We start from the raw sequence: 15,864 nt of genomic DNA, 5'->3' as shown, positions 1-15,864 counted from the left end.
AAAAGCATCTTCAAGCAAATTAATGGGAGACAGACAGAGGGAGGGAGAGCGGGTGAGAGACATGGACGAGAAGAGCACGCGAGTCAGTTCCACGCACAGCCCTCCAAGTGGTTCTGGGGTCCCATCCCTCGTGCCCGGCCTGTCGTGAGCGCTCCGGAGGTTTCCACCGCTCGGGACAGGCTGGGAAGGAGAGGGTGCACAAGAAGGTTCCCCATGCGTCCCCTCTCCAGCCCTGCAAACAAGGGAACCCAGAACCACAGCTGCGGGGGACCTTCGGAGGGAAGCGGTCTGAGAAGCGAAGGGCAGCGTGTGGAGGAGAAAGTTCCCCCGCAATGAGTCGGGCCTGGCGTGCACTCGTCGCTGGACCCACATCGCCCAACCTGGCGCTCACACACGTACGCGGGACGCCAGAAGGCGCTCACACGCAAAAGGACACACAGGCCAGCAAGAGAGGCAGAGCACAGACCAGTCGCCTCTCTCCGGCTACCTCCAAGTGGCCTGGCTGGGCAATGAACAAGCCCAAAACCTCCTCAGAGGCTCCCCGGAACCCCGTGGCTGGATACTGCCCTCCGGGCTAGACGCACGTGAGGGTGGCAGTGGCCTGAAACCAGCCAGTGACTCCGAGAGCGTGAGAACCAGCCTCCTGCACCTCCGGGTCTCGGCTCCTCGGCCATGCCAAGCCCCAGCCCCGGCAGACCACGGCTCATTCACTGCCTTCTGTCCGGAGTCCTGCACCTTCCTCAGCTGAGGGTCCCAAGGCGAGGGCCAGACCTGCCTTTGCCGCCTCCCCCGCTCCCCCATCGCGGACCTGGCAGTGTAGACGCGGGCACCTGCTCCTCGAGCGTTGGTTGCGGGTGGGCAGCGCGCCGACCGCCCCGAGGGGGCGTCTGCAGATCGGGCTGGCCCCGCAGTGTCCTTGCCCGCCGCTGCCCCTCCTCCGGTCTCCCCTCCTACCTGCTGCCCTCCTCCTCTCTCTCCTCCTCCTCCCCGCCGATCCTCCCCTGGGCTCTCCCCGGGCTCTGCCGGGTCTCCGCCCCCCGCGCCGCGGAGCCTCAGTGATAACCCAGGCGCCTGCCCGAGGCCCGCGCGAGTCCGCTGCGAGCCCTCGCCGGCACCGGGACCCCGAGCCGGGTCCTCGCTGTCCCCCCACCCCGGCCGAGCGCCCCTGGGTGACCCGGGCCATGCGGGTCCCGGGCTGCGCGGCGCTCAGGCTGCTGCCGCCGCTGCTGCTGCTGTGGCTGCAGGTGAGTCCCGCGCCCCTCCTCCCCTCCCCGCGGCCCGTAGGTCGCGCGTCCGGCCCGCGGCGTGCCCCGCAGTCCCCGCCGGTGCCCCTGACTTGTCGCTCTTGATCCTGCAGGCACCTGAGTGCGCCCTGGGAGCCGGCCCCGCAACGCTCGGGAGGAGCCGCCCTGGAGACCCGAGTGCCCCGGCGTCCGCGGGGCATACGGGCTGGACGCACAGCCGCGGTAAGTGCGCGCGGGCGGCTGTGACCTGCAGGGTTTGGGGCTCCCGAACCCGCGCCGCTCCGCAGGGCGCGGGGGGCTGCCAGGGAGCAAGTGTGAGATGGATGCCACCTGCACGAACTCTCCAGTAACTGCCACCTACTGCATGTGCGCATGCATGGATGCACACGCATGCACACACACGCATGCATGCACACGCACACCCATGCACGGACATACATGCACACACAATGCACACATATGCTCTCACACACACACGCACACGCATGCACGCACATGCACGCACGCACACATATGCTCTCACACTCACACCCATGGACACCCACGCACACATATGCTCTCACACTCACACCCATGCACACACACGCACATACATGTACACTCAATGCACATCCATGCACGCACGCACACATATGCTCACACACGCACACAATGCTTGCACACACATGCACACGCATGCACGCACACGCACATATGTTCACACACAATGCACACGCACGGGCACACACACTGCTCAGCGCAGCGCAGGGACAATTTAGAAGTAGACATCGATGAACGCATCGTTACTGGATACCCAAAGCCATCCTCTTTCTTCCTCCTCTCCTTCCCCCTCCTCACATTGAAGTGCCCCCACCTGTGACTGTCCAGGCAGAGAGAGCGGTCACTTCCCCTGGGCGTCGGTCATTCCGGCACGGAAGTTAGGGCCCCTCCACTAGCGCGGGGACATCCGTAGCCGTGCCCCTCCCTGCCTCCGTGCGACACGGACGCAGATCTTCCGAGCGTGGGGCGTTTTGGGCATCCAAGTGGCTGTCACCGAAGGGGGCTGCTGTCACCGTGCCCCACGGGGAATAAGACGTGGGCACCCGGCGGGTCCCGTGCAGTGACCCTCGGGACTTCGCTTTCCCGCGGTCCAGGACCACGCACGTGTTGGCCGTGGTGATGGCCAGGAGTGGACTTAATTTTCTCCAAGCGCGTTCATGAAGCCAGACGATCAGGTAGAGAGCCGGCGATGACGAGCTTTCCGTGCTCCTTTCCTTGTGCTGACAACCCGTAAGCCCCGGATGCGCGGTGAACTTGAGCCCAGGGCGCGCGCGGCGGGGCACGTGGAGTCCAGGCGGCAGGCGCTGCCGGGCACCGCTAGAGGGCGCCGAAAGCAAAGGGTGTGAATCCGAACTCGCCTCCCAGCGCTTCCAGGGCACCGAGTTAACGATCGTCGGAGTGGGCAGCCCCCCTTCTGAGACTGCTTCCAACTCCTTTAACGCCCCCCCTTACGGTGCCTTCTAGGACTTGAAGGGGGTGGCATTGGTCCGCCGGCACTCTTAGCTTTTGATCGCGTGGGAAGTTCTACTTTTGGAAAGCAATCATGACTTTTCCACAGGGACTAAGGGCCGTTTTGTACCCTGCAGAGCATTAAGGGAATATTATGAGAGTATAACATCATAGACAGAGACATTGCTTCCTTCCAGCCACGCCAGCTTCCTGCCCTGTCCCCCATCACCCAGCATCTTGGCTGGTACCCCAAGTGTTTGGTGGTCCCCCAAGTGTTTGTAAGCCTTCCTGCCCTGTTTCCTCTCACTCGATATCTTGGCTGGTACCCCAAGAGTTTGCTTGTACCCAATATGTTTGTATGTCTTCCTGCCCTGTCCCCCATCACCTGGTATCTTGGCTGGTACCCCAAGTGTTTGTGTGGCTTCCTGCCCTGTCCCCATCATCTGGCATCTGGGCTGGCACCCCAAGTGTTTGCTGGTACCCCAAGTGTTTGTATGTCTTCATGCCCTGTCCCCCAGCACCTGGCACCTTGGCTGGTACCCCAAGAGCCGTGTTTGCACCGGAGCACCACGTACCTGACTTTATGAAAGCCGGGGTGGACCGTCTGGGCCGTTCTTCACTTAGTGACACCCCACTCCTTCATGTCTCCCTCCTGGTGCTTCACACCTTAGTTCTTAGAGTGAAAAAGAGAGAGTGGCCAGTGGGCACACAGGTAAGGCTGAGCAATGCCCCTGCTTGGATCTGGAGGAACAGGTTAGAGGGCACTTTGTGTCGCCTAAGGTCGTCTTTCCCTTGGATAGCTAGGTCTCTGACACAAGTTGATGTCAAATTCTTTTGAGTCATTCATTTTATCTAAATTAAGACTGGCATGTGTTCTTGGCCATTTTTCTGGGTGCACAGAAAATCACACAACAGGAAAAAGAATGGCATGTATTCCCTGTGGCGATGGTGGGGGGCAACTAAGTTGACATGCGTGAGGACATCAGGTGCCTTTTTATGACTCACCATGTCCTGTCTTCCTCAATGACTTCCTACATGTGCATCTTTTTAAGAGAGCAAAGATCTCACGGGTTTTTAGATTTTCAAAGTAAGCCCAGCTTCCCGAGCAAGGTTTAGAAGTTCCTTGGACATTTATTTATTTATTTATTGTTTATTTTTATTTATTTACTTGAGAGGGAAAGAGAGAAAGAGGGAGAGAGAGAGAAAGGGCACGCCAGGGCCTCCAGACACTGCAAACTCCAGATGCGTGTGCCCCCTTGTACATCTGGCTAACGTGGGTCCTGGGGAATCGAGCCTCAAACCGGGGTCCTTAGGCTTCACTGGCAAGCGCTTAACCGCTAAGCCATCTCTCCAGCCCCGACCTTTATTTTAATTGTACCTAAAATGCGTGTTTGGGCTGGGGAGATGGCTCATAGGGCAGTGATTGCCACCTAACCACGAAGACCTGAGTTTGACTCCTTGGGACCTGTATAAAATGCTGGCCATGGGTGGTGTGTTTCTGTCGTGCCAGACTCGAGATCCCTGGAGCTCACTGGCTTGACTAGTCTAGCTGGGTCCTGGAGCGCTAGGTTTATCTAGAAACCTGCCTCAAAGGACAGGTTGAGGGCAACAGGGAATCGATCTGATGTTAACTCCTTGTCTCCACCCACATGCATATACATATGCATGCACACCACCACCCACACGTGTAAAAAGGTCACGTTTGCATGTGTGTGCTTGAACTATACAACGTTTACAACCAGGAATCACCGTCATGTGAGCCACAGCAGCCCTGGCGCTGCCTGTGGGATGTTTAGTGACATGCCTGTGCAGTGTGTGGTAGGGCCGGACGGCGGCCCCACACACGCACGGCACTTCATGTTCAAAAACCGGTGTGATGCCACTGAGTACCGAGGAGGAAGCAAGGTGGGCCCTGCCATCCCAGCACACACCTGGCAGTCAGGTCCCTGCCGTTCTGGCCCATGGGCTACCCGGTCTGCACCTCAGGCCATCATTTCTCGGCCAGAGTCTTCCCAGACTCCACCCCATGTTCACGTCATTTGGAGCTGTGGTCTGGCAGCCAGCGGTGATGTTTCCTCACGAAGAACAGCTGCGTGGGACCAGGTCACACTGTAAGGAATCTCCCTGTTTTTGAAAAGTCACATTGGTTTGGGGGTGACCTCTTAAATCACTAAGCATTAAGTTAGAATCATGTCTTCTTAGAGAGTTGAGGTGGTTGCTTACTCAGTCCGTCGTCTGCATCTCCAGCTGTGACCTTGCACATGCATCCGCACATGCCTCATGCTGAGGGCGACATTGCTGATAAAACAAGCTTTCTCAGCCTCAGCAGCGTGTCACCTGTGCTGGGACATGCCCTGTCCTTGTACAATGTGTGTCAGCAGTCTGGGTTTACCCACCACATCCCAGCAGCACCAAAATGGATCTTCCGTACTTCCTTCCCAAACAAGAGATCCTGTTATCTGTTATTGGTTGACGCCAAGGGCCAAGGCCAAATGATGCTGCCAGGATTTGCCTTCCAGACAGAGCCAGGAACCTCCTGAGGGGTAGCCTGGGTAGAGCTGGGTGCCAGGGCCAGCACCCACCATATCCCGGGAGCTGGAGCTCCCTCTCGAGGAGAGTTATATAAACATACAGAAAAGAGCTCCAAATCCATTGCTCCTGGGTGCCCTGCACCCCCCCCCACCCCACTACTGGGGTTTCACAGCGCACAGTGGTGGGCTGGGCGTCTTTCCCCAGCCCTGCGGTCAGCAGTGTCCGTTACAACAGCTGCAAAGCCAGCTCCCCCCGGCAGCTGTGCTCGGACGTCTGTGTCTCATAAACACTATGTTTATGTAAACGAGGATGATCAGTAGTTACTGGGCAAGATGGATATTCCACACTGCCTTCCTAGTCAAAGATCTTATTATTATCTGCCCTCCAAAATAAAGATCACAGACTATGGCTTGTGTCACTGGGGCGGGGGGATTGTTAAATACTAATGCTCTATTTACTTCTTGGTGTGTTCGTTGACCATAGCGATGGGTTCCTTCCATAAAGACATTTTTATACAAGAATGTCTTGTACTTTCACTGTCCTCCACCCTCAGCACTCCCTTAACACCCGGTTCTTCCCACTCATTGTCCCAGAGAGCCTTGCTTCTATCTGCATGTTGTAGATGCACATGTGATTTATGTGTCTAAGTACACCTCGACTCCATGGCTGAGAGAGAGCATGTGCAAATTTTCTGAACCTGACTTATTGTATTTCATATGATAATCTCCAGTTCCATCCATTTTCTTGTGGACAACATAACTTTGATCATCTTTATAGCTGAATAAAACTCTAATATATATTACATATAATATTTAAACAAAGAATGTGATATATCACATTATATATCAAATTTTCTTTATCAACTCCTCTGTTGATGGGAACCTAGGCTGATTTGCATGTTGGTTGTTAAGGGCACCACAGTAGACACCGGGGTGCGCGTTCTGTGGTGTTGACTTCAGGTCCTTAGGGTGTAACCCAAGGAATGGAGCTACTGGGTCATATGGTAGTAATCACCTTGCTATGTGCAGTAAGTTCACTAATTAGTCATGGTTTCCAGCAATCTCTTGTGCCCCTTCTTTTTTGCTGGATGTTGGGGCAGCAAAGGTGATATTGTTAATGTGGTAAAGAGAGAAAAATCATGTCATAACCACGGAGGAAAAAAAGCACTTCCCAGTAGTGGAGAAGCCCTTTCACAGGAGCCCATGTGATATTCGCAGGACCCTACCCAGGATCCTGATGGAGCTTGAAGCTCAGGCCCACTGCAGAATGCCATCACTCTGGGTGCAGCCTACACCTGCAGGCAGAAATGCAGGCCCCAAACTCTGACAATGCCTTTGGGGTTTCTTCTACTTTTAATGATTTTTTTTTTATGTAAGAGCGTGAGATACATATGTGAATAAAATAGATATATAAATAGCTACATACAGGCATACCAGGGCCTCAAACCACTGAAATGGAAGTCCAGATGTGTGTGCCACCTTGTGCCCATGAGCAGTTCTGCATGCTGGCATCACATGTGCATCTGGCTTCTGTGGGACCTGGAGAATCGAGCATGGGCCTCAGCCTTCGCAGGCAAGTATCTTAACCAGTAAGCCAGCTCTCCAGCCCTTCTTTCTATCTTAACTAAACTTTCATTTTGCTATAGTCAGTCTGTGTGTGCATGTATGTGTGTGTGTAGGCATGTATGTGTTTGTACATGTGTGTAATGAGCAGTATGCATTGGAAACCACTATTATTTTATTTTTGCTAACGACCTTACAAGGTTGCTGGTTCCCTGTGGCATTACCATAACACTCTGTATGCCCTCAACACCTCCCTACGCCCCACCCACCTTATACGCTGCCACTTCCGGTATCGCCACTTTATGTCACAATAATCAGTTTATGTGAACATTTCTTGAGCCAACACTCCCTAAAGTTCAGCCTTGGGAGACGCTACCAGTGACATCCAAGACCCGGGTGGCTGGGAGGGTTCGCCAGGCCACTGGGAAGGGCCACTGTGACTCACGGGTCCCGGATGCGCACAGGAGCATTTCCAGTGGACACCTGTGAGTCCTGTCCTGTGTGCGCACTATGAATGTCCTCCTGTGTATTTGGTTCAGCTGTTTATTTGTTATTTAAGTAAATAGCCCAGCACTCCCGTCCAGTTTTCTTTTCTAGTTCTGACTGGAAAATCGTGGTACTTGAAGCTGGATCTTCTTGTAAATTCATTGAAGATTTATTGATCGAAACAGAAAGAATATGGCGGATGTGGTAGTTTGAATGGATGTCCCCCAATATGTTCAGGATCTTATTAAAGCTGGTAATTTGGATCTCTAGCCACCTGGCTGGAGGAAGAGTCTCCCAGCCAGATCCTAAGGTCCAGCCCTGAGATGTGGAGGTGCACTTAGAATTCCAACCTAAAGACATGCAAAGTGCTGGAGCTTTGCCTGCGGTCCCTGAAGTGTGCTTGCTGGTGTGGCCATGGTAACTTTTTGCTTTTCTCTCTCATTGTGAACCTGTGAAGGCAGGCCAGCTTCTTCTGCCATTATGGAATTTGCCCTGCTTCTGGAAGGTTCAATCAATCCCTTCCTTCCATATCTGTGTATGGTCCGAAGGTTCATCCCACAAGCTTGACCACAAAAGAGGTTATGGATGGCACTTCCTGCCAGGAGCTGTAACTCTAAAACAGCTGTGGGTCATTTGTAACCTCTTCCCCTGAGCGCTTGCTCTATTGGCGATGAGACATGACGGGGGGCGGGGGGCAGTGATTCAGTGAGACTATACATTTAATATTTCCTCTTTTCACTCTCATTTTATGGAACTATGTGAATTTCAGAATGCTTGATGAATAATTCTCACCCATCTTCTCCTTGGTCGCCTCTAACGGGATGATGATGGCGCAGCAGTCTTGTTTCCTAAGACGTCCCGATGATGACTTTCAGAACCCTGGAATTGCTCAGTGTCTTCTGCTCTCTCGTTTCAGAGTATGACCTGGTATCCGCCTATGAGGTGGACCCCAGGGGGCACTATGTGTCCCACGACATCACGCACCACCAGCGGCGGCGCAGAGCGGTGGCCCAGGCAGGAGGAGACACTCTGCACTTGCGGCTGAAGGGAGCCAGGCTCGACCTCCACCTGGATCTCAAGGCCGCCAGCACCCTGCTGGCTCCCGGGTTCATGGTGCAGACTCTGGGAAAGGGAGGCACCAAGGCCGTCCAGAGGTTCCCGCCGGAGGACTTCTGCTTCTATCAAGGCTCCCTGCGCTCCCAGAGGAATTCCTCGGTGGCCCTGTCCACCTGCCAAGGTTTGGTGAGTGCAGGCACACCCTCAGGGAGTGACATGCTGAAGGAAATGGGGGAGGAGAGGCGAACCGAGACTGTGGCCCTTGGTTTTTGCGCTAGAGCAGGCCTGGTTCCCTGGTCTGTGTGTGGCAGCAGGTGGGCAGTTGCCAAGCAACCCTGTTTAAAGGGTGCCTTACCACCTCTCCTGGTTGTTGGAATACTGTCTACACCCACCCTTCTGTGCCTGAAATAACTGTGGAGTACTTCTGTTTGGAAGATCTATGTAAGAACTTGTGGTCAGATCTGAGAAAGTTCTTGTTATTCAGTGTGTGGAGTTGAAACTGGAGAAGAAACGTCTCTGTTTTGTTCCCCGCCACCTTGTTCAGCGGCAAGGCTGTTGGCTATTCATCAAATGTCTGCAAGGAATGTCCCTGTCACTCTGATGATGGCAGCATGCTTGGAGGTCAGGGCATTCCCCCAGGGCAGTGCTGCGCTTGTCAGACGACAGCTGGTTCTGTGGGCGCTGCCCACAATCAGCTCACGTAGACACTGTCCGCAGCTGAGCTGTTTCCGGCGCTCTGTGGGGAGCCCAAGGTGGGGCGTGTGTGCGGCCAAGCTGAGACTCCGTGGTATCCCCCAGGCCTTCTCTGGCTGAAATCAATAGATTGTCTTTGGCCTTTTTTCTTTTTTTGATGTTTCCATATGGTAAGGAGGAAAGGCCTGGAAGAGACCTAGATTTTTGGCTGTTGCAGTTATTTTCCTGTTCCTGGGACAAAATTCCTGACCAGAAGCAGCCTATGGGAAGAAATGGTTGACTTCCAGCTTACAATCTCTAGGAAGCCTCATAATGACATGACAGAGCAGAGGCTGGGTGTTGCATTTTGTCACATCAGATAGAAGGGAGCAGCAAGGAAACTGACACCCAGTGGGGCCGGACTCATAAATCCCGAGGTCCGCACCCAACAACAGATCATTTCCAGAGGCTCCACCAGCTGGGGATCGGGTGTGGGGCTTAATCACAAACACCTGGTGCTATGGGGAAACACCTCACCATCAAACCACCACTTTGGCCAAAGTTAATCTCAGGCTCAGATTTCCAAAATATAGTTTAACAGAGTAAAAACCTGTGGTCAAGACACTATCAGGTCTTGACAAGGTTAGAGGTTCTGCAAACAGGGTTTTATACATTTGTTACATCTCTAGAAAAAGAATCTCCACTGTCTGGGGATGTAAGCCCCCAGATCCCATGAGAAACTTGTGTTTGTGTGTGACACAATGCATATTTATAACTTGCTCCTTAAAATGACCAAGCATATGGAAATTCTTATTCCATTAAAATATTAACACTGTGCTTTTAAGTGGAATTTAATATGTGTTGATCTCATTTCTACTTTCATTTGTAAAAAGCTTTTGGTTTAAGAAAGGACACCAAGGGTAGTGGTTCCTTGGCAGTAGTTTGAAGTATGAGTGAAGACATGAGATTTCTTCCACATTCTCCCAAGAAAAGTAGACCTTCCTTAATTAAAGATGAAATCTGCTCATGTAATGCATGAAAAACAGACTTTCTTACCTTTCTTCCACGAAGACTTAACTCAACAAAGAAAGCCTCTTATGGGCCCTGCCCTCTAACTCCAATTGCCCTGTGTCTGTAGAGCCTGGGGGAGGTTCGCTAGAGCTGGTCAGTGCCCAGCGGCAAACAGCTCGTGTGAGGGCTGAGCTCTTCCCTGGATTCTGCCCCAGGAATCAAGCTGGCTAGCAACAGCTTGAGGCCTCTGGGTCTCTTTGAACTTGATGGGTGTCAAAGCAAAAGTTGGAAGTGTACAATTAGATGGAAGATAGAGAAGTGGAGATTAGGTAACAAAAGGGTTCCTCTGGCCACAAATTATAGAATCTGCTGTTATGGCCATGGGAATAGAAACGTGTATGTTTTAACCACTAATCTGCCAAACACATAAGGTTCGGCTGTGATATTTTGCCGATAGGTGGTCAATGACAACATGACCTCAGCTCGCTTGAAGGGGGAGGATGTGGGGGTAGGTGACAGACGCTAGAACAAAGCAAGACATTGTAGGCAAAAGTGAGGAACAAGGGCTGCAGAGATGGCTTAGCGGTTAGGCGCTTGCCTGTGAACCCTAAGGATCCCGGTTTGAGGCTCGGTTCCCCAGGTCCCACGTAAGCCAGATGCACAAGGGGGCGCACGCGTCTGGAGTTCGTTTGCAGTGCTGGAGGCCCTGGAGCGCCCATTCTCTCTCTCTCTCTATCTGCCTCTTTCTCTCTCTGTCTGTTGCTCTCAAATAAATAAATAAAAATAAATGAAAGAAAACTTTTTAAAAAGTGAGGAATTAATGTGACAAAGCCTCTGTCCTTAGACAGACCACACACACACACACACACACAGACACACGGACGGACGGATGGGGGCTCAAGGACCGGGTCTGTGTCTGCCTCCCGATAGCGTCACCTCGGCCTCCATCTTTCACAGCTCTTTGGTTTTGCTGGCAGGAGCTAGGACAGAACTGAGGGCCTCGCCTTGCTAGGCAAATGCTCTACCCCTGGCAACAGCCCATGCCCTCCACTGAGCCTTATGCGGGGTTTCTCACGCGTAGACTGAGCAGCCCTCGAATGGAGCTGGCAAGGGGCAGAAAAAGCAGCTGTTCGTCTCCTCCGTCGGAGCAGAGTCCTGCTCGCCTGACTCACACAGAGGATGAGTCAGTGGCATCTGGCTTTGCAATCCGAAAAGCTTATGGCATAGTTTACCAGCCAGGACTCAGCTCTGCCTCCCCACAGGGTGGTGAAGGGCTTTGGCAGAGGGAAGCTGGACGGGGTCACTTGCTGGCTGGAGGCCTCAGTTGGGCTTCAGGTGTCTTTGAGCACAGATGACCTCCAGGCCCCGGCACAGGCCCATAGCTCTACGCGGGGGCATTGGCCGCAGCAGGCGAGGCTGTGGGCTTGTGACAGCCACAAGCCTTTGTCTGACAACCTGATTTCCGCACATATCCATTTTTGAAAAGCCAATTCCAAATTATCCTCTAGTGGAATCTGGAGATTTTCCTGAAAGAGGACTTAAGCACTTGCTGTTTAAAGAACTTGTGTGTGGTGTGCCTAGGGCTCCATGGTTGCTTTTCCTGTTACCCACACACCTCAGCTGAGCCCAGTGCATAGCAGACTGGAGACAGGAACCTGTCTAGTAAGAAATTCTCCTACAGGATGAAAATATTATTTTTAAGCTGGGATGGTTTATATCAGATGTCCCCCATAAACTCATGTGCTCTGAATACTTGGTCCCCAGATGGTGGCAATTTGGGAGGTGGAGCCTTGCTGGAGGATGTGTGTTGCTGGAGGCAGGCTTTAAGGGTATTAGAGCCATCTCCCCCTTGCCAGAGTTGGGCTTACTATCCTGCCGCTGTTTTCCACCTGCTGTGGCAGAGGTAATGTCCAGCCGCCTCACGCCATGTTGTCCCCTGCCATCATGGACCTTCCCCTTGAGACGGTAGGCCAAAATTAAGTTTCCTCCCATCAGCTACTTTTGCTGGTTAGCTTTGTCCCAGCAACAAGAAGGTAGCTAAAACAAAAGCATAGCACAGAAAAGTAAAACCTACGGCATCATTCAACCAGAGAATGGTTTATGGCTACAAAGGAACACAGTGTCCAAAGTAAGGTGCAATTCCCTGTGTCCTCAGATTCTGAATGTGAGGATACTTCCTAACAGTCTGCGAGGAAATGAGGGATATGGTGAACGTTAGTCAAAGGTGGTGTTCTATTGGAAGTAAATAATTACACTAAAACAAGCACAGGACATCAGACATCACAACATGACAAAGGCTTCTGTAGTGAGACAATGCGCACGGTGTCGCTCTGCGTGTCAGCTCTGGGTGTTAGGAGACATGGCTTATGGAGAGAGACAGAGACGAGAGTAAGACAAAGACACGTAATTAGATCAAAAGTGAGGAACCCAGAAAAAGCACTTGGTACTAAGAACACCTGGGGGAAAATACTCAGTCCAGGATGAAGTCTCAGCTCAGGGAAATGTCTCAGTCCATGGGGATGTCTCAGTACAGGGAGATGTCTCAGATCAGGGAGATGTCTCAGACCAAGGAGATGTCTCATCTCAGGGAAATGTCTCAACTCAGGGAGATATCTCAGACCAGGGAGATGTCTCAGTCCAGGGAGATGTCTCAGCTCATAGAAATGTCTCAGACCAGGGTGATATCTCAGTCTGGGAGATGTCTCAGCTCAGAGAAATGTCTCAGACCAGGGTGATATCTCAGTCCGGGAGATGTCTCAGTCCAGGGAGATGTCTCAACTCAGGGAGATTTCTCAGTCCAGTAAGGTGTCTTGGTCCAGAGAGATGTCTTAGTCGAGGGAGATGTGTCAGCTCAGGGAAATATCTCAGACCAGGGAGATGTCTCAGTCCAGGGAGATGTCTCCGAACATGGAGATATCTCAGTCCATGGAGATATCTTAGTCTAGGATGATATCTCAGACCAGGGGGATGTCTCAATGCAGTGAGATGTCTCTATCCAAGCCGGTGCCTCAGACAAGGGAGATATCTTAGTCCAGGGAGATGTGTCCAAATATGAAGATGTCTCAGTCCAGGGACATGTCTCAGACCAGGGACATGTCTCAGTCTAGAGAGATGTCTCAGTCCAGGGAGATATCTCAGCTCAGGGAGAGGTCTCAGTCCAGGGAGATGTCTCACCTCACCTCAAGGAAATGTCACAACACAGGGAGGATGTTTTAGTCCACGGCACAGTACTTTATTCCAAGGAGAGTTCCTCAGCCTTGGGATTGTCTGAAACCAAGTTCAAGGCCAGACCTCATGTAAAGTTAAGGTAGTAGGTCTGTAAATGGACGCATAACAACCACTTCTGGGGATTTCTGCTCATACTACATAGCAAGGGAACCCTTGAGGAGACCACTGTTTGCACATTAACCATTAATGTGCCTCACTAGGTTTGGTCTGTAGGTCCTAAAAATGTTTCTTAAATTACCTTGTATTGCTACCAGGTATCTTGACTCCAAATACGTGTGTGTGTGTGTGTGTGTGTGTGTGTGTGTGTGTGTACGCACGCCTCTGTAGTCTGCCTTGGATGTCTTCATCATTTTCTCTCTACCTTGTTATTTTTGAGGCAGGATCTCTCACTGAACCTGGAGCTCATTGATTTGGCTAGACTCGCCATTCAATAAGTCCCTTCTCCACCTTCTCATTATGGGTACACAACACTGTACCCCACTTTTATGTAGGTGCAGAGGACGGGGGTCGGTGCAACTGAGGCTGTTAGACTTGCACAGCAAACACCTACTGACTCATCCATCTCTTAAACCTGACTCAGAATATTTCCTATTTTACTACATAGAAAACCTTAGGAAAAATTGTCCCATTGCACTATATATATCTCTACCAGATTGACTTCAAATCTGTGACCTCATACCGTGACACGTAAAGATATTTCACTCAGAATTGCTAATGCTTGGACATAGCAAATCTATTTTTTTTTTAAAAAAAGCATTTTAAAAGAAAATAAATGATAAAAGCCCTCTGTCTTTTTTCTTTCAAATTATAAAAATTTTGAATGGAAATATTTTCTGAGGGCATTGATAATGAGGAAAATGCAGAGAATGAAGTTAACTTTTGGGGGGTCTGTGTGCCAAATAATCTAGTAATAGTGTCACACTTTTAAAATGTCATTTAACCTGGGAAGTCAGAGAAATATCTCTATTTTCTTTTCTTTTTTTTTTTTTTTAATGTTGTTGAAGTGTAATGAGCAAAGCCCAGGGTCTTACCACTTTAAAATGTATAATTCAGTGGGATTTAGTATAATCACAAAGTCACACTAAGTGACTGCAGCTGCCCCAAGTCAAATTAGAGATGGTCCCATCACCTCGAAGAGCTGCTCTTTCCACAGTCTGTTCTCCTGTTCTCGTTCCCAAGCACGCCAGCCCCAGCTCCCCTAAGGCCCCTGCTGTCCTTGCGGAGTCGGTACCTCTGCTGTGACCACTGGAGAAGCAGCCTTGGTCTTCTGTGATGCGCCCGAAATCGCACTAGGTGAGCACGAGGTAGCTGGTCACAGTGCAGCGACTGTCAGGAAGCAGAGGGAGGGGACGGTCACTCCTTTTTCTCTTTTTATTCAGTTTGGGATCCCAAGTCCATGGCGCCTCCCACCCTCAGAGTCCATCGGACATTCTCTGTTAACTCTCAGAATTACACTTGGAGACAGATGCCGCCTACCTGATTCTAAACCCACGCAGCTGAGAATAAAGAAACCAGCTCACATCCTATGCTGTGCACACACCACGGCCCTATCTCTTCGTATTACTCAGCAATGCTCCTCCGTACACTGACACTGTGTACCGCATATCCACTAATCAGTTGGCACACGTGACTGCTCACATTGTACCATCACGTCTGGTGCTTGAGGTGGGCACGTTTCCTATCAAAGTTTGCTCTCATTTCTCTTGGGTATAAGTGTAGAAGTGTAATCACACAGAATCTTGGAACCGGATATTTTGAGAAGGTCGCCAATCTGTTTTCCATAGCAGCTGCACAACTTTTGTTTTTAAATTAGGATGCTCTGTTTCCAGTACATTCTACAGATAGTCTTAAAAGCTGTAAGGAAGAAATGGAAACAACTGCTTGATCCCAAGTCATTCACTCAGAGAAACTTCCTGCATTGGTTGACAAATTTGTCCTTGTTTTACAACCTTTTCTGTGCAGGCTTCAGTTGTCCCACTGTTACAGTGGCCTGTATCTCCATGACAATACCCTCTCCCTCCCAGGGGAGCTGTGCTGGGCAGGGGGTCCCTTTGCCTTGTATACTCTTGCTTCCTGACAGGAAATTTCCACCCCACCAGAGAGGCATCTAGTCTTTGGCCACCTTAGCCTGGGGTTGATCCCATGCTGTTGGAGGGCTTCTTGGTAGAAGAGGAATGCCTGCCTGTCTGGCCTTGACCTCCCCTAGTGGGGAAAAGGACGGAGGCCGGGCCCTGCCTCTTGTGAGCTGTAAGCAGCCCTAGCCTGCCAGTAGGGATCTTATGTGTGCCAGAAACAAGTGTTCTGAGGAGAGCTTTTGTCAGACTGGGGTGGGATCGGGAGAGAGCGGAGCAGACCATGCTGCCACATTTCATCAGCCTTTTAAAGACGGACTCAGATGTATTCAACCAACCATCATTCTATGTCCTTAAAATGACCTGCATCCATTGATTTTGGATGGGGTGTGTGTGTGTGTGTGTGTGTGTGTGTGTGTGTGTGTGCGCATGTGGTTTGTAGCAGCTCATTGGTAGGCTCACTAGGAAGAGGTGACGTCACGTTACTCACACGGTCATTCTAGACCTCACTGT

At 51.4% G+C, this 15,864-nt stretch overlaps 1 protein-coding gene across 4 annotated transcripts in view; it reads left to right on the top strand.

The window, feature by feature from the left end:
* The first annotated feature begins 1,155 nt into the window (after nucleotides 1-1,155).
* Adamts16 (ADAM metallopeptidase with thrombospondin type 1 motif 16) overlaps nucleotides 1,156-15,864 on the top strand; it is a 121,495-nt gene continuing 106,786 nt past the window's right edge. For all 4 annotated transcript variants that reach the window (XM_045138964.1, XM_045138963.1, XM_045138961.1 and 1 more), the window contains exons 1-3: nucleotides 1,156-1,244; nucleotides 1,358-1,466; nucleotides 8,229-8,554. In XM_045138964.1, the coding sequence (XP_044994899.1) occupies nucleotides 1,182-1,244; nucleotides 1,358-1,466; nucleotides 8,229-8,554 (498 nt within the window). In that variant the 5' untranslated portion in view covers nucleotides 1,156-1,181. The remainder of the gene's footprint in view (nucleotides 1,245-1,357; nucleotides 1,467-8,228; nucleotides 8,555-15,864) is intronic.

Source organism: Jaculus jaculus, chromosome 20 (assembly GCF_020740685.1).
Source record: "Jaculus jaculus isolate mJacJac1 chromosome 20, mJacJac1.mat.Y.cur, whole genome shotgun sequence".
Classification (NCBI taxonomy): domain Eukaryota; kingdom Metazoa; phylum Chordata; class Mammalia; order Rodentia; family Dipodidae; genus Jaculus; species Jaculus jaculus.
This window is presented reverse-complemented; position numbering and strand designations above follow the sequence as displayed.